This window comes from Gavia stellata, chromosome 10, assembly GCF_030936135.1.
Source record: "Gavia stellata isolate bGavSte3 chromosome 10, bGavSte3.hap2, whole genome shotgun sequence".
Classification (NCBI taxonomy): Eukaryota; Metazoa; Chordata; class Aves; order Gaviiformes; family Gaviidae; genus Gavia; species Gavia stellata.
The window spans coordinates 27,501,152-27,527,164 of record NC_082603.1 but is presented as its reverse complement, the minus strand read 5'-3'; the positions used below and the strand labels follow the sequence as shown (position 1 = coordinate 27,527,164).

At 45.9% G+C, this 26,013-nt stretch overlaps 1 protein-coding gene across 1 annotated transcript; it reads right to left on the bottom strand.

The window, feature by feature from the left end:
• Positions 1-1,924: 1,924 nt before the first annotated feature.
• On the bottom strand, positions 1,925-25,639 carry SLC5A9 (solute carrier family 5 member 9). The gene is made up of 14 exons (XM_059821610.1): positions 25,427-25,639; positions 23,941-24,012; positions 21,325-21,429; positions 19,306-19,470; positions 16,599-16,704; positions 15,943-16,023; positions 14,959-15,164; positions 14,009-14,144; positions 12,983-13,090; positions 12,666-12,816; positions 11,282-11,450; positions 10,506-10,721; positions 4,123-4,270; positions 1,925-2,133 (listed from the first exon to the last, which is right to left on the bottom strand). Exons 1-14 carry the CDS (start codon positions 25,553-25,555, stop codon positions 1,925-1,927), a joined length of 2,001 nt encoding a protein of 666 aa, XP_059677593.1. The 5' UTR covers positions 25,556-25,639.
• Positions 25,640-26,013: the final 374 nt, after the last annotated feature.

The following is a 26,013-nucleotide window of genomic DNA, read 5'->3' as shown; positions in this document are numbered from 1 at the left end:
ACTGACATAGACATCATCATTTTAAAGGAAACCTCGTCTTCCAGGGTCCATGGGGTGAGATGGGGAGGGGAAGAGGTCAGCATCATGTATCCAAAGATTAAAACTATTTGTGTCATTAAAAAAAAAAAAAAAGACTTAGTAAATTTCACTTCTATTCTCTGCAAAACTGAAATTTTCTTAGGGGAAAAGAATAATCTCAAATGTTTAAAAAAACTGCACCAGTATTCCTCATCCTGCTCCACATTGCTTTCCTCACGTCTTTAGCGGTGTGTGGTCCGAAAAAGCCAATAAAGCCATTGAGCTAAGTGCTGCTGAGGGGCTCTGTGGCTCAGGAGCACTCAGCACCTCGCTGCTCTAGGCGAGGAGGCGAGAGCCCTGGTATTTCTAAATGCGTTAGAAATGCGTCTGTTATTATTAGACATTTATCAGCTATTAATCACAGCTGGTAACTTGATTTCCTCTAAATGTTTTGAGGCACCCTCTGATCTGGGCACCACCTGCTCAAGATTGAACAGTGGAAAGGCAAGGCAAGCTCTGCAGCGTATGCCTCTTCCCGCGGGGATGGACGGGCGACTGACGAGGCTATCTCCCTTATTCAAAGAAAATATGCGTTTTCCTCTTAGAAAAAGCAAATGCTTGTATTGACCTGCATGAGCACAGCACAGATCCTGTCCTGCACGGCTGATTCAGTCTCTTCCATCCAAACTGAGGATGAGCAAGGGAACCGTGGCCCGAGCTCCCTGTGCCAGCTGGGCACAGAGCCTTTTTTTCTCCTCTCCTTGCTGGATCATGATGCATTTTCTTCATCTTTATGGCACTGTGCTTCACCGCATGCCCTTCACCTCCCCACACAGCCCATGCCTGGTGGCTTGGACATGTCCCTTGGATGCTGGAGTGGAGGGGTCACATCTCTGTGAGCCTTCTCCAGGTGAGCATCCTAACCACCAGACAAAGACACTAAAGGGGGTACTGCCACCTCTTCCTCCGGAGGTGGTTTAAAAGGTTATGGCCACGCCACATTTCATGATGATCCCAAAGTGGGTCAGAGGAGACCTCCTTGGACCTGGCCCAAGGAGGGATATTTCTTTTCCTTACCACAGCCAGGTCACTGTGGTCCCAGGGAGACCTTTGTGCGTCAGTGCAGGATATATAACCACAATAACCCAAAGTCAAAATTGGCTTTGTTACTAAGGCACCTTTATTGCTGGTAATGCTGTTAAGGGACAGGATCGGCCCGATGAGTAAACAAGGTCAGGCTGTTGTAAGACCCATTGTCACATGGCAGAGTGGGCAGGGTGGGGGGGTTCAGGGATGGCGAGGAAGCCCCTGTCCCCACTGCCAATACCAACCTGGGGGGGGGGTCCAACACAGGTCCTGGGGTGGCTGTGGGAGCCAAGGTTGTCACTGCTGAGCTAATCCAGTGGTCCCACACTAACTCCATCTGAATTTTGGCCATATAAAAAACCTGCAGGTAGTACTTAAAGCTCCTTCCCCACACCAGTGTAAACCAGAAGTCCTTCCACAAAAAGCAGCAGTGCAAAGTGAGCCCTGAGCTGGTGCATGAGGGGAGCAAGGACCCGGCCATGTCACAAACAGACTTTCCAAAGCCTTTGCTCCTTGCTGGGCTTGGCTCTGCACCTTTAAAATTAACCCCAGGTCTCCTGACTTCACCCACGTGCTGTCCCACATGTCCCCTGCATCCTGGACATGTTCAGTCTTGAGTCTTGGTCACACCTTATGTTATTGAGAAACTGAGCCCCGCAGTCATTTCCAGCAAGCAGTGCCTCTGGGGAAGGGCTGCGCCAAGGCTTGTCGGCACCTCCAGGGACCATCACCAGGGTCTCTGTCACCTGACGCCTCTGGCTTAGACATGAAGATGAGGGCCCCTGAGAGAAACCAAAGCCACATGCTCCCTGACCCCACCTCAGCCAAAATATGCCCACAGAAAGACATTAATGCTCAGCAGGAGAATAGCATTAACATTGCAAACAGTCTTCCACAGGGGCTTTTCCTCGATGCTGGTGAGTCTCTGCTCCAGGGCAGCTCTCTCCTCCTGGGACAGGGTGGGTGCAGGGCCAGTGGACAGACCGCAGAACCACAAATACAGCATTTTCCAGCAGGGAGGCTTGGCTGCTGCGAGAGATGGACGAAAAAAATGGGTGTTATCATCTAGCTGGGACTCTTCCCTCCATCCTTCCACTAGTTTGGAGGTTCATCGACCAATCTGGAGTGGGGTTGAGATACACCTTGGATGGGAGATGCAAGATGGTGATGGGAAATGGGAAGGGAAGGGAAGGGAAGGGAAGGGAAGGGAAGGGAAAAGAGAAAGCTCTGCCTCAACCATGTATAGCACAGCCTGATTACAGTTGGTTGATTGCAACACCAATCGTTCATTAGTTAATTAACAGATCTCTTCCCCCTCCTCCCCAACCCAGCTTCCATCCACTTTCACAAATTCCTGACAGCATGATGGTCCATTTAGAGATATCCTGGCTTATTTATTACACATGACGTGCCGGGTGAAGTATGTGTTTTAATTGTCAGCCCTGTGCCATGCGTATTTCACTGGCTGTTCATTCCAAATATAACCTTTTCTTGAAATGCAGAATGTCATAAGGCCTTTAAAAAGGTGTTACCCAAAAAAACCCCTCATTAAACTGTCAACTGCTGTGTTTCACATTTCCTTTCCCATCATTACTAATTACCAAAATACCAAGACATTTGTTTATAAAAATCTGAGCTAGTTAAGTGAACTAGGAATTGATAAGAAATAATAAATAATGCTGAATGGCTGCATTCAACTTAAACCCAAGGTTTACTGGGGAAAAAAAAAAAAAATTGAGAGATATCTTTAGTTGTTCACTTCTGTTTAGCTCGGCTGTAATTGGTACCAGTGTCCTTTGAACTGACCAGCAAAAGGAAGGAGTGAAGAAATCTTGTGTATGTACCTTTCTTCTGAGTTTTTCTGCTCTGTAACCTTGGAAGGTTAAGCTTAAAACCAGAAAGCTGCATTTTTTTTAATGGATTTGCAGAACAAACCTCTGTCTCTGAAAAGAACTTGCCTATGTAGCATCTCCTGCTACTGTTCTGTCTCCTGACAACTCTTTAAGTTCATTTGAGTCTTTGCTTTCCTTCTTATTAAGTACCCTTGGTAGGACCCACAGCTATTCTAAGCAATTTGGGTCTGAGTTTTAACCATAGCTTATATCCCAAGGGAAGATGAAAGATACTATTAGTATAATGTAAATGAGAAAACTGAGGCTTGTGGATTTACCGTAGGACATCCACAAAGTGCACACATCTGCCCCCAGTGTCTCATGGTCCCTTCAGACTGGTACAGTATGTTACAGCATCACTGGTGAGTTTGGCCAGCAGATCCCACACGGGGGTAAGGAGGAGGCATCTCTAGCACATACACAAGGGTTTTATCTCCTAGCAATGATGAGGACAGGAAGGGATGCCACTTTTATGTGCTGAAAGTTGAAATTACAGATCCTGCCATGACTTTCATAGTGCTAGTGGTAGCTGCTGCTTTGGTTATGCCTGCAGTGGTGCTATGGAGCTCCTCAAGAGCATCTTGGCGAGGCAGACAAATAGATGAAGTGCCATGGCACAAAGCCTCAGTGACAATGGGGCAAGGAGCAGTGTTCCAGCAGCACAGACCTCCAGACTCCCAAGGGATGTTCGTAGGTGGCCATTGACTCCCAACTAAGAAGTCCAGCACACCATGAAGTGTCCAGGTCTGAAGTGCTAAAATAACACTGTGACTTGGGCAGAACTGGACTGGGGTAGTTTGCATGGGTAAATAACTTTTTCTAGCAAGGAGGGGGGAAAATGTTTTAGTGAATGGTGGGTTTTCTTTTTTTTTCGGGAATGGCAGCTCTTCTGAGCCATTCAGAGGATTGCAACATGAAGGTAAATGCTAGAAGATAACTTGGGAGGACCAAGAACCCCAACACTTTCATTTGTCACGTCCTTATAACTGGTATACCCATAAATACAAGCCCCACCTCCAGTCAATTCAACAGATGGCCTCTCATGAGCTTTAGAGGGACTTGCATGAGATTTTGGCTGTGCACTTGCATGCACATGAGTGTGCTTGTTCACTCACAGCCACCCTACCTGCCTCCTCCTTATCACCCGAATCTGCACTTTCGACCAAGTCACACTCTCCGTTGGCTGGATTGATCTGTGCTGCTTCACTCTTATAATTTTTCAGGTCAATGGCAGGTGCTTTTCTGTGTCTCGTCCACCACGTCAGGGAAGCGAGCTGCAAAGTGGGGCAGAGAACAAAGAGGTTATTGCCTGTCAGTCCCAAACTGGCATGCCCTCTCTGAGGGGGACAGATCCAAGATGGTGCTGAGAGACCTGTTCTGGGGCGACGGTTGTTCCCCGACTTTCTCTCACCTTCCTTCTGCACAGGTGCCCACACCCTGCAAAAGAAAGCTGGTACCATCCAGTTGGAGCTGAAAAGCTGAGAAAAAGTGTGAAGTAATTTAGTTTCTTTCCTTCTATTTTCATACTTAACCTGTTCCATCCCTGTCTCTACAAGGAGTAACCTTTCAGTAGACATTGAAGAAGCAGCTTCCTATTTGCTAGGCTCACTTGATTGACATGAAGTAATGATGATCTGTGTCCAGAATGGCAGCCCTCTAACAGGGAAAGGTAATAAAGTCAATTAAAAAAAAAAAAAAAAGCCACAATAAACCTCTCTGGATACAGTCAATCACAGACAGCAATTGTACCCTCAGCAGAGACAGATCAGCTGGGTGCTGGCATGCAAATACATGGCCATAGGGACACAACACAGACATATGGCCATAGGAACACTGGTATTTGAGCAGCTCCTTCTCCGGGACATGGAGGATCTTCTGTCTCGTCTCAGTTGTTGTTTTATAGGAAAAGAAAACCCAATGTGAACATTAAACCCCACAGCTGGGACAAGCTCACATCAAAGCGGCAACCTGCACTTCCAAACGAACTTATCACAGAGGTCTTAGTGGGAAAAGCAGCAGTATTGTGTCTCTGCTCTGTGACTGCAAGTATGTGTTCAAGAAGTGCAACTATGTGGGTAGACAGAGCCAAGACAGCAAATACCAAGTCACAGTTCGCAAGGAGGATTATACCATACATTAGACCAACAGCTGTAGTTACACGTAGAAAAAAATGAGCTCTGGGCACACACTGTAGGACTTGCCCATCCAAGCACCTTTTCTCTTTTTTGTTTGTTTGTTTGTTGTTTTGGCTTTTTTTTCTTTATTTTTTAATTCCAGTTTTCTCTATTAGGCCAATACAAGATATTACCTCTCTCTGCAGTCTTTCAGTGAAAGAACCATTGAAAGCCATGAAAGACGATCAGTCCTGGACAGGCTGCTGTGGCTGCAATCTGCTCTGGTTTACAAAAGCAGGAGGTCTGAAACACTTACTTATCCTAGGGCAAGTCTGAAAGTCTTCTCCTCCCTGGGACACAGGGAGTGCACAGGAGGCATTAATCTTGCAGACCTCAGGGTGGTCCTTTTGAAGCTGTGGGATGGGGTTAACCGCCCCAGGGGCTCAGGTCTTTGAATTCAAGCCAGGCCTGCTGCTGCTTTGGCTGATCATGGCACATCCAGCAGCTCGGTGGCATCGGCACTTCCTAACCTCTGTGTGCCCTGGCTGAGCCAGGCAGCAAGGACCATGCTCATCAATCCCACTCAAATGCAGCTGCCCATGTCCATGGGCTGCCCTCCTACTCCAGCCCATCGGCTGCCCTGCAGAGGAGCCACAGGATGGGACCGGAGCAGCGAAGCTGCAGTGGTGACAACAGGTCAAGCAAAGTCACACATTTGCCTGACGAGCGGCTGCTTCCCTGCTCTGCTCATATGGAAATGAACACCTCAAATGGGTCACTTACAAAGTAACACAAGTTTAATTTTTGAATTTTACACACACAAATCTAGGCAGGAGTTTCCAGATGACACAAAATATTGCATAATTTCCAGAAGATTTATAGCTTTATTTAAATCATTTTCAACCAAGATGAGCATTGGGCAGGGCTAATCTTTCTTGTCACGATGTGCTAAATTGCTTTGATTTGATGATCCTCATCTTTCTCAAGGATTCTTTTTTTTTTTCTAATCACTTAGGAAATGTCACTGGAACATAGCAAAGTTTCAGGGTACTAAAGGATTTCCAAAACTTTTTTTCTTTTCCCTCCTCTTCCCATGCGTCACTGAATGACTGTCTCTTCACATTGCAGCAAAATCTGCAAGGGCTGGAGTTTACCTGGGGCTCAGACTCTGCCAGACGGCAGTGATTTCCAACGGAAAGTAGCATAGACACACAGGTAACCTCATTGCGTATCATCCCACTGACCCATGCAGGAGCTGGTGCTTTGACCATGGCCAAATAAGCAAACCACCACCCTAGAGGGCTCCTCAGTGAAGCATCACACCCACGCTCCAGCTTCAAGCTCCCCCACGGTGGGTTTTGGCTGGCTGAATTCCCTGAGTTCCCCCTTTCTCCTCTTTGCCATCGCCAAAGACACATGCTGGGGCAGACTGGCAGCATTGTGTGGCCATGGAGGCAACCACAGGGCTGGCTACGCTTCCCTGGCACAGACTCACAAAGGGATGGGGATGGGGGAGGCAGATGATGGCACATGTTTTGCATGCCTGGAGAAAGCAAGCAAGTACATAAATAAGAAGAACTGCTGACAGGGGAGCTGCGTTAGCATAATTGACTCAGACCTTGGAAATGCTGCCTGAGGCTGCCATGCCCAAGGGTGGGGGAGAAGGGGGGTAGCCACTTGGCAGGTCCCAGGGAGCCCTGTGGCTCTGCTCCCCACGGCAGAGCCAAGTGTGGGCACCGCTCTGGGAGCCCTGTGTTCCCCCTTAGTTTGCTCCTCTGTGACTGCCTGGTTCCCAGAGGAGCTGAGCCCGCTTTGCTGTCAGTGGTACTAAATGATGCTGTGGGAGCTTCAGTTGCAGCACCTCAGGAGTGCACGGTGTGGGTTCAGGCCAGCCCAAGTGAGCTTGGTGCTGCTCCTGGGCCAGGCACCTAAAGGAGCCACTGAAGCCAGACCTCAGGACCCAGGGAAAACATCCCTGACTCCAGAGCACATCAGGTGGAATTGTCAATCCACCAGCCTGTCTGGGTGAGCCCTGACCCCTGGGGAGGTGACCGGCTCGTGTAGCACTTGTGCTTTGTGGGCTCTTCCTCTCCCTTTTCACCCTCACATTCTCCTTGGACAAGGGAGTTTGCAAGAACTCAGCAAAGTTTTTCTTTTGTTGTTTTTAAACTAGAATAAATCCTTCTGTTCCAAAATGCCATCTGGCACCTGACAGTTGTGTTTCAGCTTCACAGCCTCAAATTTAATTGTAAGCTCTTTTGCAGGGTTTTCAAGGACGGTGTGACACAATATGGACTACCTACAATGAAGACGTATGAACTCTGGAGCATACCAAACAAATTCCTTGCATACTTGTTTTCCAGCACAGCATCAATCACCACAGGGATGGGAGAGTGTCCAAAACAGCAGGAGAAAATGCTACAGCTTGCAGTTCTTGGACTGTAATTCATTTAAAGCCAGGCACATTAGCTGTACCACTGTAACATCAGATACAAATCTCTTTTCTCCTTTTGCCCATTTACTATCTGCAAAGCATTGAGATTCAATATTTAAAGTTGTCTGGTGTAGATCCTCAGCTGGTGTAAAGCAGCATAACTGTGCTCAACAGCTGCTCCTGGTCTTTGAAGGCGATGGAGCTATGCTGATTTACATGCGCAGAAGTATGATCTATCTCTATATTTCCTTTTCTTTGGTGGCTTGTTTTTCTTTTCCTTTTGCTTGACAAAATAAATGGCGTAATTCCTAGCTCTTATATGGTGTCTTTCATCATTACATCCCAAAGCACTGCACAGATAAGGGCTAGCAGAACTAGCCCTATGCAATTTTTATGGGGGAAATATCTGAGGCTCATAAAGTGAATTGACCAACACATGCAACTGGGAAGCACCAGAGCTTCAGATATCCTCAGCCAGGACACCCGCTACCAGCCTCCCCCTCTCAGCCACTACCACGGGGACATACAGGCTCTTCGCCACAGGTCTGCCCACTTGCAAACCCAGCAACCCAAGGTCACTAATGGCCAAACACAAAGTTCCTGTTTCTACCCAGAGGGTCAGATCCTGACAGGTCCAATCTGATATCTGCTTCCTGCCCTTCCTTCCCAAACCCCTCTGTCCCTGAGCCATCTCAGCACAGTCACAGACTAACTTGAGATGAGGAGACAAGCCCTGCTTGCAGGACTCCGTGAGGAAACCATGCCACCAGGAGTGATGGTCCAAACCTACACCCGTGCTCATGTCTAGGGGAAAAGTTGGGGTGAGTCTGACTGTGTGAAAATGAAAAATGTTGTTTTAATGCTGCCCGCTCAGATTCATGCCAGACAGGCAGCAACCCAGCAGTGTTGGCACCTACCACAGCTTAAAAACCACAGCTTCAGTTTGGCTGTTCTCTGAGGATCAAGGTCAGACCTTTCCTGTTGAAATTGGGGATAAATAGTAGAAACTGAATGGAAATCAGACTAAAACCAAATACGGGCAGACTCTCCCATTCCTACCGAGCTATGGGAAGAGGGAATTAGCTACCACTTACTGGCACAAATTGCCTGGCAGCCCATCTCATTTTCCTTGTGGTGGGAAGATACTGAGGGGTGGGGGGCACATGGGATATGGATGGTCATCACCATCATCAGATAATAGATCTGAGTCTCTGTGTCTAGCCTCTCACTGCCACAGGCAATATCATTAACTCTTATTAATTTTCTTCAACAGAATCTCTTATACAGAGGTCAAGCACTGAGCTCAGCACTGTGTGGGGTCCACAGCCTACCAAAAGGTTATCTCGAACATCCCTCTTTAGAAAACTTTGCCATAAAAGTCCAGACTATGTTTGTTCATAGCTAGCACTGCTCTTTAGCAAGCTCTCCTCCCCCCCAGGCTCCCCTGGGGGGCCAGCCACCACCCCTCATCTTTTGTTCCTCTGGGATAACTGCACACAGCTGTTTCAGACAAAATCCTATCCTCCCTGACCATCCCATTGGCTTTTGTCCCTGGACTGCTTCCAGTCTGAATCCACCTTTTCTGAGCATTGGCTTGTTGAAGAATATGTCAAATAAGGTCCCTTAAGTCCAGCACCTATACTCACCTATTTCTACTGAAAATCTCCTTTAAGGAATCAGTTATGATCTCTTCCCTGATGCTATTACAGTAGGTCTTCATTCTCAAACCCCCCCCCTAAAACATGCTTTAAATGTTTTTATACTTCTGAGGTCAGACTAAAAAGCCTGTAAGTGCTGTAGCCAGTTTCTTCATTTCCTGAACTGTTGGTGTGATGTTCTGTTATGTTAGTGCTATGTTAATGCATCTTATCTTCCTACTGCTGTGGGCAGAGAGCACCGCACATGTTTAGTTATCACAGGTCAGATGATGAGTGGGAACTCATTAAACCACAGTAATTAATTGCTGGCAACCATCTGGCCACCCCTGAGCAGCAGTGAACAACGTAAGCAGCAGAACTAATGGTGCCTCCTTGCCAGTATTTCTCTCTCCCATGTGGATCCTCTGATAGCTAATAAAAGCTGAGACTTTATCTCAAAGCAGACACAAAGACAGTCTCTCTCTCTCCCCTTCTCCTCTATCTGAGCACCTGCTTTCATGTAATCTTTAGGAGCTGGGTATCTTTGACACCACTAACATTCAATCAAACATTGATGGAACCGGTTAATGCTTTACAAGTTATGAGGAAGCAACAGATAGAAAATGCTATGATGGCATCACCCTCATTTCCTCATGCAGTTAGACAGGAAAAAAATAGGTCTTTTAAATCTATCCAGTAACCTTTGTTTGGAGGTAGATGGCAGGGTTTTTATATTGACAGCTGCTTTAAAACTTAGGACTGGAAAGAGCTGCTTTAAGGTTTTATTATATAAAGCCTCCCAACTCTGCACCATTTTAATGTGTTAAGTAAAATAAAGTTGTGCTTGACTCAAAGTTATTAAACGTAATTGAGATCACATTGGGACAAAATGTTATTTTCCTAAATGCCCATGTTGCAAAAGATATTAATCTTGTTTGCCTGCAAGATTGATGCTGGCTCTGCTGAAACAGGGTAGATGCTACAATTAGATACATTTAATTCCTTCTCAGCAGTGCTCTGTAATATGATTTCATCTCCGTCCCCTTCTTCTTTTCCTTCTATTCCAGTTATGATGGGTTGTGGTGTCTGCCCAGCTCTAGGCACAGCATGGGAGCTCACACTCAATTTGAAGCACTCAGTGCCTCAGGAAGCATTAACACTATGCGACCTGGGGAATAGAAAGCTGAGGAGCAAGGGCTTCTTTGCAGCATATGGATTACACACTGTTTCTTAACCATGGGAGGAAAAGAAAAGGACAGATTTCAGAGATTTTTGGAAACAAACCAGGGGCTCTGAGAAAAGGGTGCCACTGCAAGTCACTTACCTTTTCTTCAGGGATCGGTGGGGTGCAGAGACTAATAAGGACGATGACAATCGCAGTGAGGACACAGAGGATGAGGGCAAAGTAGAGGTAGTGCAAGTCCTTTAGCACAGCTGGTCTTCTGTCCTCCTCACCACAAGACGGTGTGCTATAAATAAACTCGATGATCATCCGAACGAGACCAACAGCTAGCCCAACCATGAGGCCCCAGAAAGCACCCTGAGAAAAGGCAAGCACAAGCACTGCATGTTACCTTTGGTTAAAGTTTTCTCTTCACTTCTCTTTTCTTCTTTTCCTTTCTCTTCTCTTTTCTTTTCTGCTCTTTCTTAGACCAAGACCTTCCATGCCTGATGGAAACCCACACTGACATGCATCAAAGGAGGATGTTTTCAGTTAAAAATCCTCATTTTCTCTTTCTGCCCTTGAACATGGAACAGATAGAGCACAGACAATGCAAGAGTCTCTTCCTAGCAACATGCCTCCAACTAGACTTTGACACATCATCCCTAAAGTGTGAAACAACTTTGCCTTTCATGCTTTCAAATGAGACTGCCAAGAAGTACCACTAGCAGTGGCTTCTTGGAAGCAAACACACATAGACTAGAGACTGGACTAAGACCCATTAATGCATGCCAGGGAAAGGCTGTCTAATTGTCACACTTTAGCTGGGCTGGCTTTAAGTTTAAAGAGTCTCAAAGGCTAGTTAGTGAGGGGAGAGTTAGTTATTTATTTTATCAAATTAAATATGTATATCAACTGGATGTTGCAACTCCACTTACAGGCTCGTTAATCCTCTTGCAGAAGATTGCCAAGATGAAGAGAGCTGTAATCGGTGGGGCTAGATAGCTGGTTATGGACTGAATGTAGTCAAAGAGCTTGCCGCTGTTGGCTGACTGAATGATTGGGATCCAGAGAATACTGATGACTACAAGGATGAGGATAAAGACTCTGGAAGATGAAGATAAAATTATATTAGCTCTGCAGGTGGTGGAGTCCACCTGAAAATGAAGTTTTGCAGCAAAACACATTTCCAGTCGCTCTCAGAATTTCCTAACAAAAAATCCACAAATCACTCTCAAGAAGAACCTTTTCCCATGTACACAGGAAAAGAGAAAATTGTTCTCTTCTAGAAAGTCAATTCAACCAATTCCCAGAGCTACCTTCACAGATTTCGGAGTGAGCTGAGTGAGGACTTGCCAGTCAACATGCATGAGAGATCCACAAGGGCATGGTGGCTCTCACCGTGAGCTGGATCAGTGCAAGCCATTCAACCTGGTGTGTCCTAGAGAGTGACATATTCTTCAGAGGACTAGCTCTTGGATGTGACAGAGAGAGGGAGCTGGAAGCTTGTGGAAGCAATCTTTCTGCCACCTTTCCAAGCAGTTAACATGCTCAGCCTTGTGCCTTTGCCAAATTCCTTTTAATTTTCTGCTTATTAAAATTGCTTCTGGCATCTCAGGTGCATACCATCACCCTCCTTCATCTTTGCACTGTATGTTATAGAGGTTTCTCCATATTGCTGAACAAGAGGTACTTTCCCTTTCACTACTGTACAGTGATGGAGTATGAGATTGCCTGCAGCCTTCACCCACCCCACAAGAAAGTTTAGAAACTTAATGCTCATGACGGAAGAGGAAAAGCACCACAAACAGGCAGAATGTAGCTTAAATTCTGCTATCAGGAGGAGAACTTTATATGCCCCTGATATAATGCAGTACCAAAGCTTCCTTGCAAAGGGCACTGTAACTTCTCAGGGAGACAGAGAGCTGGGAGGCCCAGCTCTCTGCACTTTCCCCTGAAAAAAGGAGTAATTGCAATGTATCGCTCCTGTTTGATGCAAAAATAACTTGTTCTTAAAGACCTCTGGTGACAGTGACTCCAGAGCAACTTTGGCTTTTCTAAAAGTTACATTTAAGACAATATTTATATTAACTTTAGAGAAGAGAGAGGCAATGATCTACCTAGCTCAGTGGTACGCTCAGTGTTTCTCTTTGACCAGGTCTATCTGAGATGAAGATGGAAAATATAATGCTTTTTCCCAGGCTGCATTCCTGTTCTATAATTTAGGCACCAGATTTTTCTCAGTGAGTCCAGACTGAAGAATGTAAATGCTGCACTTAAAACACATGATGAGAGCAACGAGACATAAAGAAATTTAAGGACCTGCCCACAATCATCAGCTCCTGCTCCGAAGTCTTTCTGCGGATCCGCTGCCAGATGTCTATAACGAAGAGAGTGCTGCTGCTGTTGAAAATGGAGGTGAGGGAACTCATCAAGGCTGCCATCATCACGGCAATCATCAAACCCCGGAGCCCTGGGGGAACAAAAAGGGGAAGGAAAATCAGGACTAGACTTTTGGCCTCTCAGCACTGTTTTTTCATCCCGATGTCTGGTAACTGCAGAAAGATTTCCTCATCCTTAGGATGGATAAGGACAGAGCATGGCTCAAGCCCACCTCCACAAGTGTAAAGGTTTCTCACCATCGGGCATGAGTTCTATCACGAGTTTGGGGTAGGCAATGTTGGAACAACCCACTGCAGCTCCACAAACCCTTTTACAGATGTCTGGGTCCACGCAGCCCACTTCATCTGTAGAAGACAGGAAAATAGCAAGAAGTCAGTGTAAACCCTGTTAAGCCATAGGTTGTTTAATTCAAGGGAACAAATCTGGATGCCTTGTGTGGATTCACATAAATTCAGAGGTGCAGCTGGCACAAAACTAGAATGAGTGGAGCTGAAGAACATTTTACATCATAAAATAAAGCTGAAACTTTGAGATGATATTTTGCAATTCTCTTCAGGGTACAGATATAACTCTCCTGGATGTTGCATAATTGTAAACCTTGATGATTTGTTGTTTGTGAGAACTGGACTGTTTCCATGAACCTGTCAGCTGGGTTACCAAGGGTGTTGCAGGCTGAGTTACTCCTATTTGAGGAATTCTGGGAGAGAGGCACTTGAGACACTTACACTTTCCTCCAGGAGTGGTCCTTCTAACCAGGGTATTCTTCCCGGGAAGTGGCATGCTCTGGAGAAACCAGCAATGAGAGCTCCTTGGGAGACAACATGAGGGGAACTCCTGCTCTTTCACAAAGGAGGGCCATTTTGCATAATCCAGCAGGAATTTTAGCAATCATCTGCCTAAAACTCTCACCAAATACTTAATGAAAGTAATCCATAGAACCTGAAGGACAACCTCAGTCCTTTGTGTATTTCATCTCACTGATTTCCTCTAAAGAGTCAGATGCGTGCAATGTCCACAGCATGGACCTATATGCCCCCAATGGTAAAATATGCCCCATATGGATAGTTCCAGTTACTTCTGCCACTGTGGGAGCACTGGAAGTGGAGGAAGGGCATGGGAACATCAGTGTACAATAGGAGTATGTACAAGTGTGCCTGCAGGACAGCAGAGTTTCTGAGGTGTAAAAGTGCTGGAGGACCGGTGTGGGACTAGTGGCCATGGCAGGTATAAAGCCCTGTGGCAAGGAACATGGAAATGCTTACCTGGGTAAAGAGCTCTGCTGATCATTCCTGGCATGACAATGAAAAACATAGGGAAGATTTTCAGATATCCTCCCAGCACTGACCCACCTTTGGCATGGGAGAGGTTCTTAGCAGAGAGAGACCTCTGGACTATCACCTGCAATCAGTGCAGAAAAGGAGGAGAGAGTAAAACAGAAGCACTACAGAGAGAGCAGGATCCATCCTCTCTGTCTCTCATTCTCATGGATGACTTTCATCCGGCAGGACCCCAGGGTGTTTTGCATGCCAATGGCAACTTTCCCATCTCAGTTGACTGCAGCCTGCTGCCACTGCTCAGAGCTCAGTGCACAGGCTATAGGAGAGGGCAGCATGGAAATTTCCTTTATAGGAATCATTTCGCCCTTGACTGAAATAAAGCCACATTGAGGACTGGAGACAGCAGCTGTACAGCAGCAAGAGACAAGGAATGAAGCAGACTGTGGGTGTTTTGGTAAAAGTTCAGTGGTGGGTTTTCATAATTATCCCATCTTAAAGCACAAAAGCACCGTGTCTTGAGAAACAAATACAGTTTTCCTTGTTTGTAGCTGGGAAAGTAATAAGAAACGTGAGACCTCCGGGAATATGAATGACCTGTCTGGAGGTCTACACAAAGTCACTGCAGAGATAGCTCCAGATCCACATTTTCATATCCCTGTCACGCTAACTGCATGAAGACCCCCGGTACTCACCAGACCACAGTGGGATAAAGACAGAAAAAAATAACCTACTCTCTCTGCACTAAGAAGTACACAAAATTTGCAGCTTGCTGAGAAGGTGGAAGGAGTTAGATATTCTGGTCTAGACTAGTAAAAAGGTAGTAACTCCAGCACAGTGAGACACAGTCATGTTTCAGCTCACAAATCCACAAACTGAGCATTAGACTGGAAATAATATTGTGGTGGTTTGCCTGGAGAGGGAAAGACTTTCTTTACCTGGTCAGTGCACCAGCACCAAAGAGCCAGCACAGAGAGGCCAAATATAAGGCCAGGCCAAGGAATGTCTCCTGTCACTGGATCCCTGAACAAATGAAAGGCATCTGCACGTGGGAGGTGACAGGTCGTGTTTGGGACTATGATCTTTGGTATTGCTGTGCTGTATTTCTCCTGAAGTCCTTCATACCAGCCAACTTTTTCAAATCCTGAAAAGAAAATGACAATGATTTAAGGTCTGGTGCTTCCTGCAAAGTTATTTCCTTATCTGAACCTCATGATTACTTTTCTTTTCTCCTATCTTCCTCTCATCTCCTTTCCTTTCACTCCACCCTCACTTCTGGCAGTCAAGGTTTCTACAGGAGTAGTTGGATTTTGCACAGAGTCCTTGTGGTTTTAACAGTGCACCCTGGAAAAGGATCAGTACAGGAACATCTCCATGATCCTACTCCCCACAATGTCTTCTGCATCTAGTCTTTGCTCATACACCCTCCTAGAGCTGAAGCAGGAAGGTATGACATGAAACAAGATATATCTATATTTCTCTTTGCCAAGAAGGCTTAAAGCAAAGACTAATGATGGTCAGTTCCTTGTTGCTTTTTTATTTTTTTATAATGCTCAGTTAACCCAGATGAATGCACAGTAACTCCCAAAGTCAATGGGGAAAGTCAGCAGAATTACTTTGAATTTACATAAGCATAGTGAGAGCTGAATTTAGCTCTGGGGATGCAGTATTGCAAGCTCTTTGGCAACACCAGGTAAACCCAAACCGGCAAGGTGATTATCCAGAACCTCACTTCCATACAGTTAGTGCAAAGGATGAAGCAAGACTGATGACTTGGCCAATGAGAGTTGTGCTGGCACTACTTCTATGAGTGGTTAAAACTCATTTCTGCACCATACGTGAAAGGGTGAGGTACCTTGCTAAGGTCTAATGACCTTGGAACCATTAAACCAGTGTATGATGCCACTGCAGGTTCCCCTTACCTATGAACATGAGGACCAAAGCTCCCAGCACCATGATCAGGGTCTGTAGTGCGTCTGTGTATATCACAGCCGCTAAACCACCTGTCAGGAGAATCAGAGAAAACAGGCAGAGTGTGTCAACATGCACAATGAAACAGGTACCTCACCTGGAAAAAGGTTTTCCTGGCCCCCAGCCCTGTGATTTCAGGATAGACCCATTGGGAGAAGCTGGCACTGAACTGGTCCCCAGGACCCTATAGTTGTCACAAGCCCTTCTGTGAGGAATGGCCTGAAGGGCTTGTCCATGCTCATGAAAGGACCTGGAGGCAGTCCAGCATCTTAATGTCTAAAAATGCTAATGTTGCAAAAAAAAGAAAAAAAGAGCAAATATGGGCAGTGGTAACTATCTGCACAGAGGGAGTCAGGAGCCTTCTGTAGCATTAGAAAATTCTCCAGAAAACAGTAATGTTCCCCCAAACCAGTTTCCCTTGGGCCAGGAGGGGAGAGGGGAATAACCAGAGGTCTCCAACAGCTGGGAGTGACAGGGCAGGTACTACCAGCAACCGGGGGAATCTCTCCCTTAGACCAGGAGCTGAATACTTTCCGCTATGTAGGAAAGGGGAAACTTATATCCTGGGCTCCAGTTTATAGCATTTCTTTTAAAATCAGCTATTTACCAGCTATGGTGTAGACAGCAGTCACTGCTAGCAAGACCACAGTGGACAAGTAGAGGTTCCAGCCCAAAGAGATTTGGATGAACAATGCTCCGGAAAAAATGTCTGTCTGGAATAAAAAAACCCAAGGGCAGTCTGGCATTAGTAATGGCTTCGTGCAAGTGAAATCTAATAAAGCAGCCTGCAGCCCTCTGCGGCTGAAAGCATTGACGAGGGAGGACACCACGAAGGTGAAGTGGAAGAGGAGGAGAGAGCATGGGGCTGTTGGTTGTGAACCTCCTAAGTCTCGGTGTAAAGAAAATTTTTCCTCCAGGTCAGAGCTGTCAGCATTTGGGAGCTGGGGCAGCAGGAGGATGAAAATCAAGGTCCCACACCAAGGGACTACAAAGCAACCAAAAGACCATCTTACAGGTAGCCTTCATGGCATGTAATCCTCACTGGCACAGACAGGTATTGGTGGAAACTGCCACTCCTTTTGCTGACTGAAAACATCTGTGGGCAGCAGGAGCCAATGTATCCACAGGCAGACACAGGATGGAAAGCAGGGCAACTAGCAGGGACCAGGTTCTTCCCAAGACTACTTCTTGGTGGCCTAGTGGCCAGGAGACACTCCTTCTTGAAAGACCTATAAAGAATCACTGATGTCTTGTGCCATGATTTATTTATCTGAAAAGGTCAACAGCTTGCTTTTCTATTCATGCAGTTCAGCATACTAGAATGACTCCAGAAAAACAGGTTATACCTGCTGAGGACCTCACTAGAAATACAGAAACCCCCATCGGCTTTGTTTTGTTTGGATCTACTGGCAGAGACAGTGAAACCAGAAACTGGGCGAAACCTGGAATTATACAGATAACATCATCTGAAAGCAGAAGGTGATACGGGACATTTGTATGTTGTGAAATCAATTTGAAGGACACCTGCAAATCTGGTATGGGGTGAGATACAGGTAAAGACATTTGCCAAGGGAGACAGAAGGGATGGGACAAGATTTCTGTTTGCTGTGCCTGAAATAAGCACCTTAAAAGCAAGCACCCAGTGCAGCTCCTAACATCTGCAACCCTGCAACAGGACAAACACTGTCAGTACACAACAGGAACCACTGTGTCTTCTGGCTTTTGACTTCCCAGCAGGAAATACAAACACCTCTGTAGCCATGCAGGATCAGTCCTTTGACAATGCTGTTTATTGAGGCCTCTCTTTTTCTTTGCAAGCAGGGAAGACTCTGCAATGCCCTAGTTGCTAACCTATGTTTGGGCAAAAAGCACAGGCAGAAAAACCCTTCTTGTAACCAACTGCCTGCTGTCCAGCCAGCCGCTAAATGAGCTCTCTACAAACAATAGCACTGCTTAATAGAAAGCACCTGTCATGTCCATAAACTCCACCAGTCACATCCGTCAGCCACGCGTGAATTAGCTGCACAGAGGAGAAACCACTGAGATGTAACAGCAATGACTGAGGCCAGGGTCCTGCTCTGAAAGGCACTGGCAAATACCGCTCTGCTGAAGGTCATTTTGAAAGACTGGTCTGTTTTCGTCACATACGTTGACTGTGTAGCTGTGCAGATTGTGCTGCTGTTGCAGGAGAGATCTTCCATTTACCCCGCATGGGTAAAGAGGCTTCAAATGCCTCTTTGCAAGACCTCACCCTGGGCAATCCTTCAATCCCACAGAGCAAATCTCCTGGAGGCAGTGGAGACAGCAATGGGTGACATGACCAAGAGCTGGCCATTAGATGAGGAAATCTATTCCAAACTCCCAGTCTGGAACTCCTCTTAATGCATCTCCCAGGACCTGAGACATAGTAAGTCTGCGAGAAGGACCCTGAAGCCAGCTGCAAAAGGCACATGGGTGCTTCATCTCCAGTCAATGTCTTCCAAGGCAATCTGACATCTAAATACTTCAGTAGGGTCTAGTGAAAACTGACTTGTAATGGCCATGGGACAATCAGCTGGAGACAAAGGACTGACATTTTCAGTCCCTGTAATGGACTCCGAAATACAGTCCTCTCCCTCCAAGGGCACAGGTAGTTCTTAGCAAATCTCTGAGCATAAGTTCTGCATCTTTATTAATGACATTTAAATGAAAGAAAATACCCAGTAGCTTACATTGCTTTTTGGCTACCAGCAGGGTACAATGCTACAAGCAATCCAGGAAAGATGCTGAGCTTTGTCTTAAGCCAGACCCTACCTCCATTTCACCGTATCCTTTTTATACAACACAAGTGACAGAACGAGAGAGGAATAATCATAACATACCTAATGCTGAAAACTCAGCTACAAGAACAACAGTGGATTTATGATAATTTAAGAGAATTTCACATTTACAAGATGCAGCCAGCCAGATCCTCAGATGGAGTAATGCTGCAGTAACCCTGTCTATATTGCCTAAGATTTGATCTGATAGAAGAGGAAAAGCAGGCAGACAGCTTATGGTACTTAGAGTGTTTAGTAATTAGCTGTCATAGCCCTGTAAAGTTCTCACTGTGCATTGCTGTTTAATGAAGGGTCTCTCTCTCAGAATAGGTCTCCATGATCAATAGAGGCAGGTATTTACTTGAGCAAAGCAGCACACTAACACACTGCTGCTGTTTCTGGTAGCTGAGCTGGTCCTTTCAAGGACATCTGAATTCTCTCTAAGCAGCCCTGCATTGTACCAGAATGACCTATCCCTGCCCTAGACAGAAGGGTTGCGTTCAGTTGGATACATACGGATATCTTGGTGAATATATAGAGAATGAGGGACAGTACGGACATGTAGATTTGTATCCTCTGCCCTCCAAATCTCTTCTGCAGGTATTCAGGCATGGTGACCACTCCTGCCGCGATGTAAACAGGCACAAAGATCCAGCCGAGAGCCAGAAGTGCCCAGGTAGCCTGTTAAGGAGACAGAGAAAATAAAGGCACATGATTCAACACATGGGAACGTCCTTCTCTGCTCTTTCAGTGGACATCCTAAGAAAGTAGAAGGGTACAGTGCCATGTGATATATTTGGGAAGCAGTCTGACTTTTTCCCTGCTCAGAAAATGAGATGACAAATGGAGGAATTATTACAATATAATTAGAAGTTTCTGAAGTTATCCTCCCAAGCCCTGTGTCTCTCTGTAATGGGTGGCACATCCTGTTCCATCTCCTGGTCTTTTGGGCAAGATGGTGTATTCTGTTTCTCTGGATCTCTGAAAGATGGTGTTTTATTTGGTGGCCTTTGAAACCACTGATGCTGTGGCAGTGAAGAGTTAAGTGATTCAGAGAAGGATGGGAGCATCTGTTTGTTGCTTGATTAGCAAGTGATGAGGCTGAGGCAGCAGACTGTCCCTGCGGAGCATAAAAATAAGCAACAGCAAGACTCTGCCTGGATGTTCTCCTTGCAGGCTGACGCAGACGTGCCTCTGTCGCTGGTAGATAAAGGGGCAGCTCAGTTGCTTTGCCACAGGTGAAGGGTCTTTTGGAAGGTGTAAAAGCATCTCCAATCGTGTATTTCTTCTCTGAAACCCAGCAAAAGCCCAAACAGGAGATCACGAACATAAATAAAAGCCATTGGATTATCAAACCTCACCTCCTGACTGTCTCAGACCATTACCTTTCATCCAAGTACCTTACATTAGTCCAGATTTTACTTTGAGCAGTTATTTAAGTTATCAGAAATGAATCTGATCCCTGTGAGCAGAAATTGTGACTGATTGAGGAGAACAGCCATGGCTCCTGCAGTAGCAGAGACTGGCTTAGCTAAAAGATGCTCATATGATCCCTGCAGCTGAGTGATGTCCCATGACAAAAGGAAAGAATAATGGCATATCTAAGGTCCCTTTCCAATCTGAAAGAAAAGAATCTAAACTCCTGACGTTATATTTGCCCTGACATACAATCTTGTCTTCATGGGCTTCTAAAATGACTTGAATAGATTTACTTAAAGTGCAGTGATATTGTTATGTCCTACATGCACCAGGCTGAACACAGGCTCTAGTTTCTTCGCAAAGGACTTAAAGGTGATCTTAATGGTTTACAAAAAAAACAGTGCTGTGAATAGATATCCCAGGAAAGAGTTTTTGGTGGGCCCTACCTGTGCTTGGCAAGTATCTGGCACTATTAGCAGTCTCTGCTGATATAGACAAGAGATTTAGAGTTAGGTGAGTGATGTTTATTGTGAGGCTGGCACTAATCTCACTCCTCATCACTGCAGCTGAGAAATTTCATTAGCATCACATGTAAAGGGCCTGGTTTTCATGTTCTGTGTGGTGTCAGTGGCAATTTTCCAGGCCACTTCAACAGGGCAGAATGAGACCTGCCTTCACACCCAGATGTTCACCCCAGAGACATCACATTTTGGCAGCTGACAGGTGAATGCAGTGTTACCAATTCTCATGGCTTTACACTGAATTTAAGAGCACATGCTGCTTTTTTTCAAACTCCCTGTACCCAGAATCCTGTGATTATCCAAATACCTTTTCAGGATTCATTATCTTTTATTTTAATCTTGATGAGTGCAGACTAAAGCTTAAAAATATGGCCATGTGCTTCTGGGAAGGTCAAAGAGCTAATAATTTTAGTGGATTCCACTTAAACTAAAATAAAGTTCTCATGTTTTTAAGGCTGTCTGAATGTCTGGAGGCTTCTCTCCTGAGGCTTGAGAACTTGTAGTTGCCGATACTGTTAGCATCTGATTTTAGAGACAAACCCCCAGTCCCTTTGTAAACAGTGACATCTTAGTTGACAACATAACTGACTCTTACATTCCACTCAAAGCCCCCAACAGCAAGGCCTCCAGCCGCTCCAGTGCCTGCCAGACCGATGAATAAGCCACTGCCCACGTTGCTTGACATCAGGGATGCTCCAATCTGAAACACATGGCACAGGCATAAAACCCAGGAAGTCACCTTGAAGAACTCCTGCATCAGCCCAAGCATTTCCCCCCAGTACTCTCTTTCCCCAGGGCCTCGTCTCCTTGTAGGCAGGTAGCTGGGTGCTAATGGAGAGTTGGGTTTTCCTTTTAAAGAAAACTATGTTTTTATATCTTAAAGTAGGTGTGCCTACTCCCTTCCACCGCCCCCACTCCAATGCAAAGCTTCATCTCAGAATCGGGGTTCAATTTGTCAATGGTTGTGCTGAGATACGCACATGTTATGGGGACTACAGCGGGGTGAGGGAGGTCTGGTGGCAGCCACAGATACCTCAGTGTCCATGAAACATGATGGATTTCTCCATTCCCTTGTTACCCAGCCAGCAACATGCCTTCTCCAACCTTGCTGACCCTTGCTCTACCTCCCCATGTCTTGCTGACAGCCCAGCCGCTTTTAAGTCTTGCACTGAATATGTATGTGGTGGTTTACACAGCCAGGGTGACAGGAGTGCTCTCTTGGAGCTCCGCCTAAGGGACGAGATTCCTGAGCCATAGCAGGGACAATGTTAGAAACATGCAGGCCTTTCGTGTTTAATGTCTACACATAGGTTCAAAGATACTCAGCTCTGCAGTAGGCTGGAAAATACTAATGCCTCAGGTTAACTTTAACTGTAGGCTGGAGGCATGGTAGGCTGTCCCTACCATGGCTCATTGACACCCTAATTGGAAGAATGCAAGCTCCAAGGCGGTTTAAACGGGGCAAAGGCTATCTGACTTAATTACTACTTTCATTTGGCATAAAGCCTCACCTCCTTTCTGTATGCCAACACCAAATCTCTCTCAGGTACAAATGAGAAGTTACCCAAAGGACAAGTCTAGCCCTTTTGTCTCCAGGGAAAGTTTGCTTTTAGCCACATCGCCTACAAGGAGCTTTTCTCTCCTTAGTACTGCTAAATGTGAAATAAAGAATGATGGAATTTGATCTGCTTCTCGCCTTTGACCAAGGTAAAACATTAATATGGCATCAGCACCCACACGGATTCCTGCCAACAACCCTGCCTTCTTGTCTGTCTAAGAAAACTCCTGATCAGAGAGCTGGCTGCTGCATCATGAATTTGCAACTCAGGTGGGGACTGGTGCTCTCAAAAGATGTAAACAGTTTTCCTGATATCTATAACACACACAGAAATACAAAAGATATATTGCACAGGAGCAGCAATGTAATATCAGGGTTTGGTTGAGACTGCCTAACACACAGCAGAAATTTGTCACCCCTGTAAAAAAAGATAAAATACATGTAAGGCAGTCATGTACTCAGGGTGAAGGCCATGAGGAGCTGAGCCTGCAGGAGTGCTGCAGAGGTGGAATCAGCTCTCTGACAAACAAAATTGAAAAGTTAACAGCATTAGTGGTTGCTATGAACCTAGAAAGGTAAGTCAGGGGAGTCAAGAGCCAACCTGTACACAACAGACTCTGTGGCCACCTGTGGTTGAAGCCAAAAGCAAAGAGAATGTTTTTGGGTTGGTTTTTTTTTTTTTTTTTTAAAATAAAAGAATGGTGTTGCGGGAAATTGTTCTATTTTAGTATCTTTTAATTTTCCCCGTCCTAATTAGAGAAAACCATCAAGCTAAGTTTTTCCATTAAATGTCACTTGGCCGAGACAGAATTATAAAGAACATCTACGAAATAACAGATTTTAGAGAGGTGTATGTGTCTCTGATGGAAGAGGTTGAAAATCTAGCCTAGTGAATTTATGGGCAATGTACATCCAAAGGAAAAAAGAAAACAATACAGTGTTTTGGTTGAGAAGTGCATTCCATTACCCACGACTCACTGGAGAGATATATGGTGCTAGAGTCTGGGATCGGCTGAGAAGGATCTTTATTCCTGTGGCATTTTTCTTCCTTTCAAACTTTAAATAATCTTTATATGTACTTTTCACTCCCAAGTAAATGCGCCTTCAATAGATTTTTTTTTGCTTCATAGTGAAGATTTATACTTTGGTGGTTTGAAGTTTATATCCTTTACATAGTTAGTCAATAATCTCAACTTTACTCTATATAGCAAGGGCTCAGAAAGTCCTAGGCTTTGGGATTATTTTTTCTTCAGTCTCTACATGCTTTTTTACCGGATAGCACATTCCTAGATTACCTAATGCTCTCTTGGCTTGGGGACAATGGTATCTTTGGTGAGTAGGGGCCAAAGAGTTTCAAACCCACCTAGGCAGTCAGCACTCCCTCACTTCCACCAATGTGACCATTTTTATTGCTGACTTTAGCAGAGAAATTGAGAGTTGAAAAAAACTGAAGATGCTGAACTGTCCTTTTGGACCGGCAGCTCCACGCTGTAGCCCATTAGCAAAGTTGCATGGGATGATTCCTGGTGGATCCTCTTCATCTCAAGACTACAGTCAAAACATGTATGGACTGGGTCCCCCCACTAGACCTGCCCTCCTTACATCTGGAATTGCTTTCAAACCATAAGAAACAGAGGGCTGCACTTCACTCACAGGCCACCAAGTCATGGATCGTCCAGCTAGGAAATAGCCTCCAATGGTCCCCCGGCTTGCTCGTATCGATGACTGGAAGCACAGGAAAAAGAAAAATTTTTTCCTCCATTCACCCACCCTCAAGTTAGACCCAATGCCCATCCCAGTAGCCTTGAAACATCCCCTTAGCAACCTCTTGCACCACATTAGTCCTACTCCCTTTAGTGTCACTGCAGTCAACTGGTTCACCCTACTCAGAGCAGCACAGACAGGTAGTGCATGGCTCTGATGCAGGCTGAAGCTGGGCCACTGTGAAAGACATCTAATTTTGAGAAATCTACAGGTTTGGCTGCTCTCAGCCATGTGAAGATAGGTGTTTGCTGCCCACCTTCTGACGATAATATGCATTAAGAGAAAGCATTTCCCTCCTCCCTGTCCAGTACCCCTAGCAAATGCCTTCAGAGCCAAACAAGTGAGAACATGGCACAGGGGTGAGAATCAGAGGACAACCTTGTATCCCATGGGATACCTCAAGGATTGCATTTGAGCATGACATGCAGGTGCACTCCAGGATGGCCAGCAATGCCCTTCTGCAGTTCCTGCTGCCTTGCTTCTTCCCACTGCTGTGGATTCAGGGTTTCCAGCAGCCCACATTTTGTATGGCCTCATCATGCAGCCCCATCTAGGAACTGCATGAGAACTGCAGGGATGTCCATAGGCCAGCAAGCCTCTCCGATGTGACTGAGGCTGACTGTGCTTGCTTTTTGCAGCAACCAGGAACTTGCAGTTGGGCACCATAATAAAATGGTTTGCTGCAAAATGCTGATGCACATGGCAGCAGCCAGACTGGTGAGCAGCACTGCCACCCAGACAGGAGAAGCCTGAATGCCTGGTCTAAGCATTAGGTCCAAAAATTGTTTTGTGTGTCTGTTAAGTACACCAGGCTTCACCCATTGCTTCTGACTCTCTTTGTGCAGGTTTTTGGTAGTCCAGCTTTGGAAAGAAGCTGCTTATACCTATTTAATGACTTCTCCTTGAATGTACCCATTGGGAATGAGAAAAAAACACTTCAGCCAACCAGAAGATTGTAGGTCTCTATGAAAGAGGCCTTTGCAAAGCAACAGGAACAAATAATTAGTAACAATATTTCCAAAGCTTTTTAAAGTTGAATTTCAGTCTTCTCCCGCTCAACCCCAGTTTTTCTCGTGCCCTTGCCCCCTACCTGCCCACACCCCAGTGTGAGACTACTTTGCAGCATGGGAGGTAGACATCATCCCCAGAATAACCTCCAGGGAATCACCCCATGGTTGTCCTAATGTGGGGTAGGGGTGAGGGAAAACAGGGAGATCACCATCAATCCACACACCTGCTCAATAGGCCATGGGATAACAGTATGTGCAGAGGATGCCCTTTGCAAGCAAACACCTTTGTACCCAGGAGGGGTCTGGGGAGGATCAAAGGTTCTCTGCCTCAGGCAGACCTAAACCCAGTCACCTTGGGGACTCACCCATATCCCGACGACGAGGACAAAGGCGAAGTAAAAAACCACAACGATGATGTCTGCCACCCCAAAGGCCACTGTTGTGTCCCCTGGCAGCACAGGCAGCTCTGTGGTGGCTGGGGTCGGCTGGCTCATGGCTGCGAGTGAACTGTTGATTTTCTCTGTCACACTGGACTTTGGTGCACGTTGGCCTTCATCGCCTCCCTTGTAATAATTAACAGGATGGAAGGGTGTGAGTGGGGAGCAGGAACCAGGCAAGACTGTGGTTAACGTTTCCCAGCAGGCCCCAGCAAGAGTTTTGGCTCCATGGTTCATCACTGAGCACCTCCCCATAGCTCTGTGGTGTAAGTGTCCCTCCTGGCTGCTCCTGCACCCTTTTACCAGCGGTCCCTTCTCCTGCCCATTTACCTGGTGACAGCCTCTGGGATGGCAAGTGGATAAGCATCAAATTGTCTTGTTCCCACCCTCTTTCACATCACTCTCTCTGCAGCATCCTAGAGGGGAAAGTTCCTCCTAAGAGGAGCTGCCATAGAGGGGAGTTGGTCATTCTTCCTGGTGTGGGCAGTGAGGATACCGATCTGTGCAGGATGGGT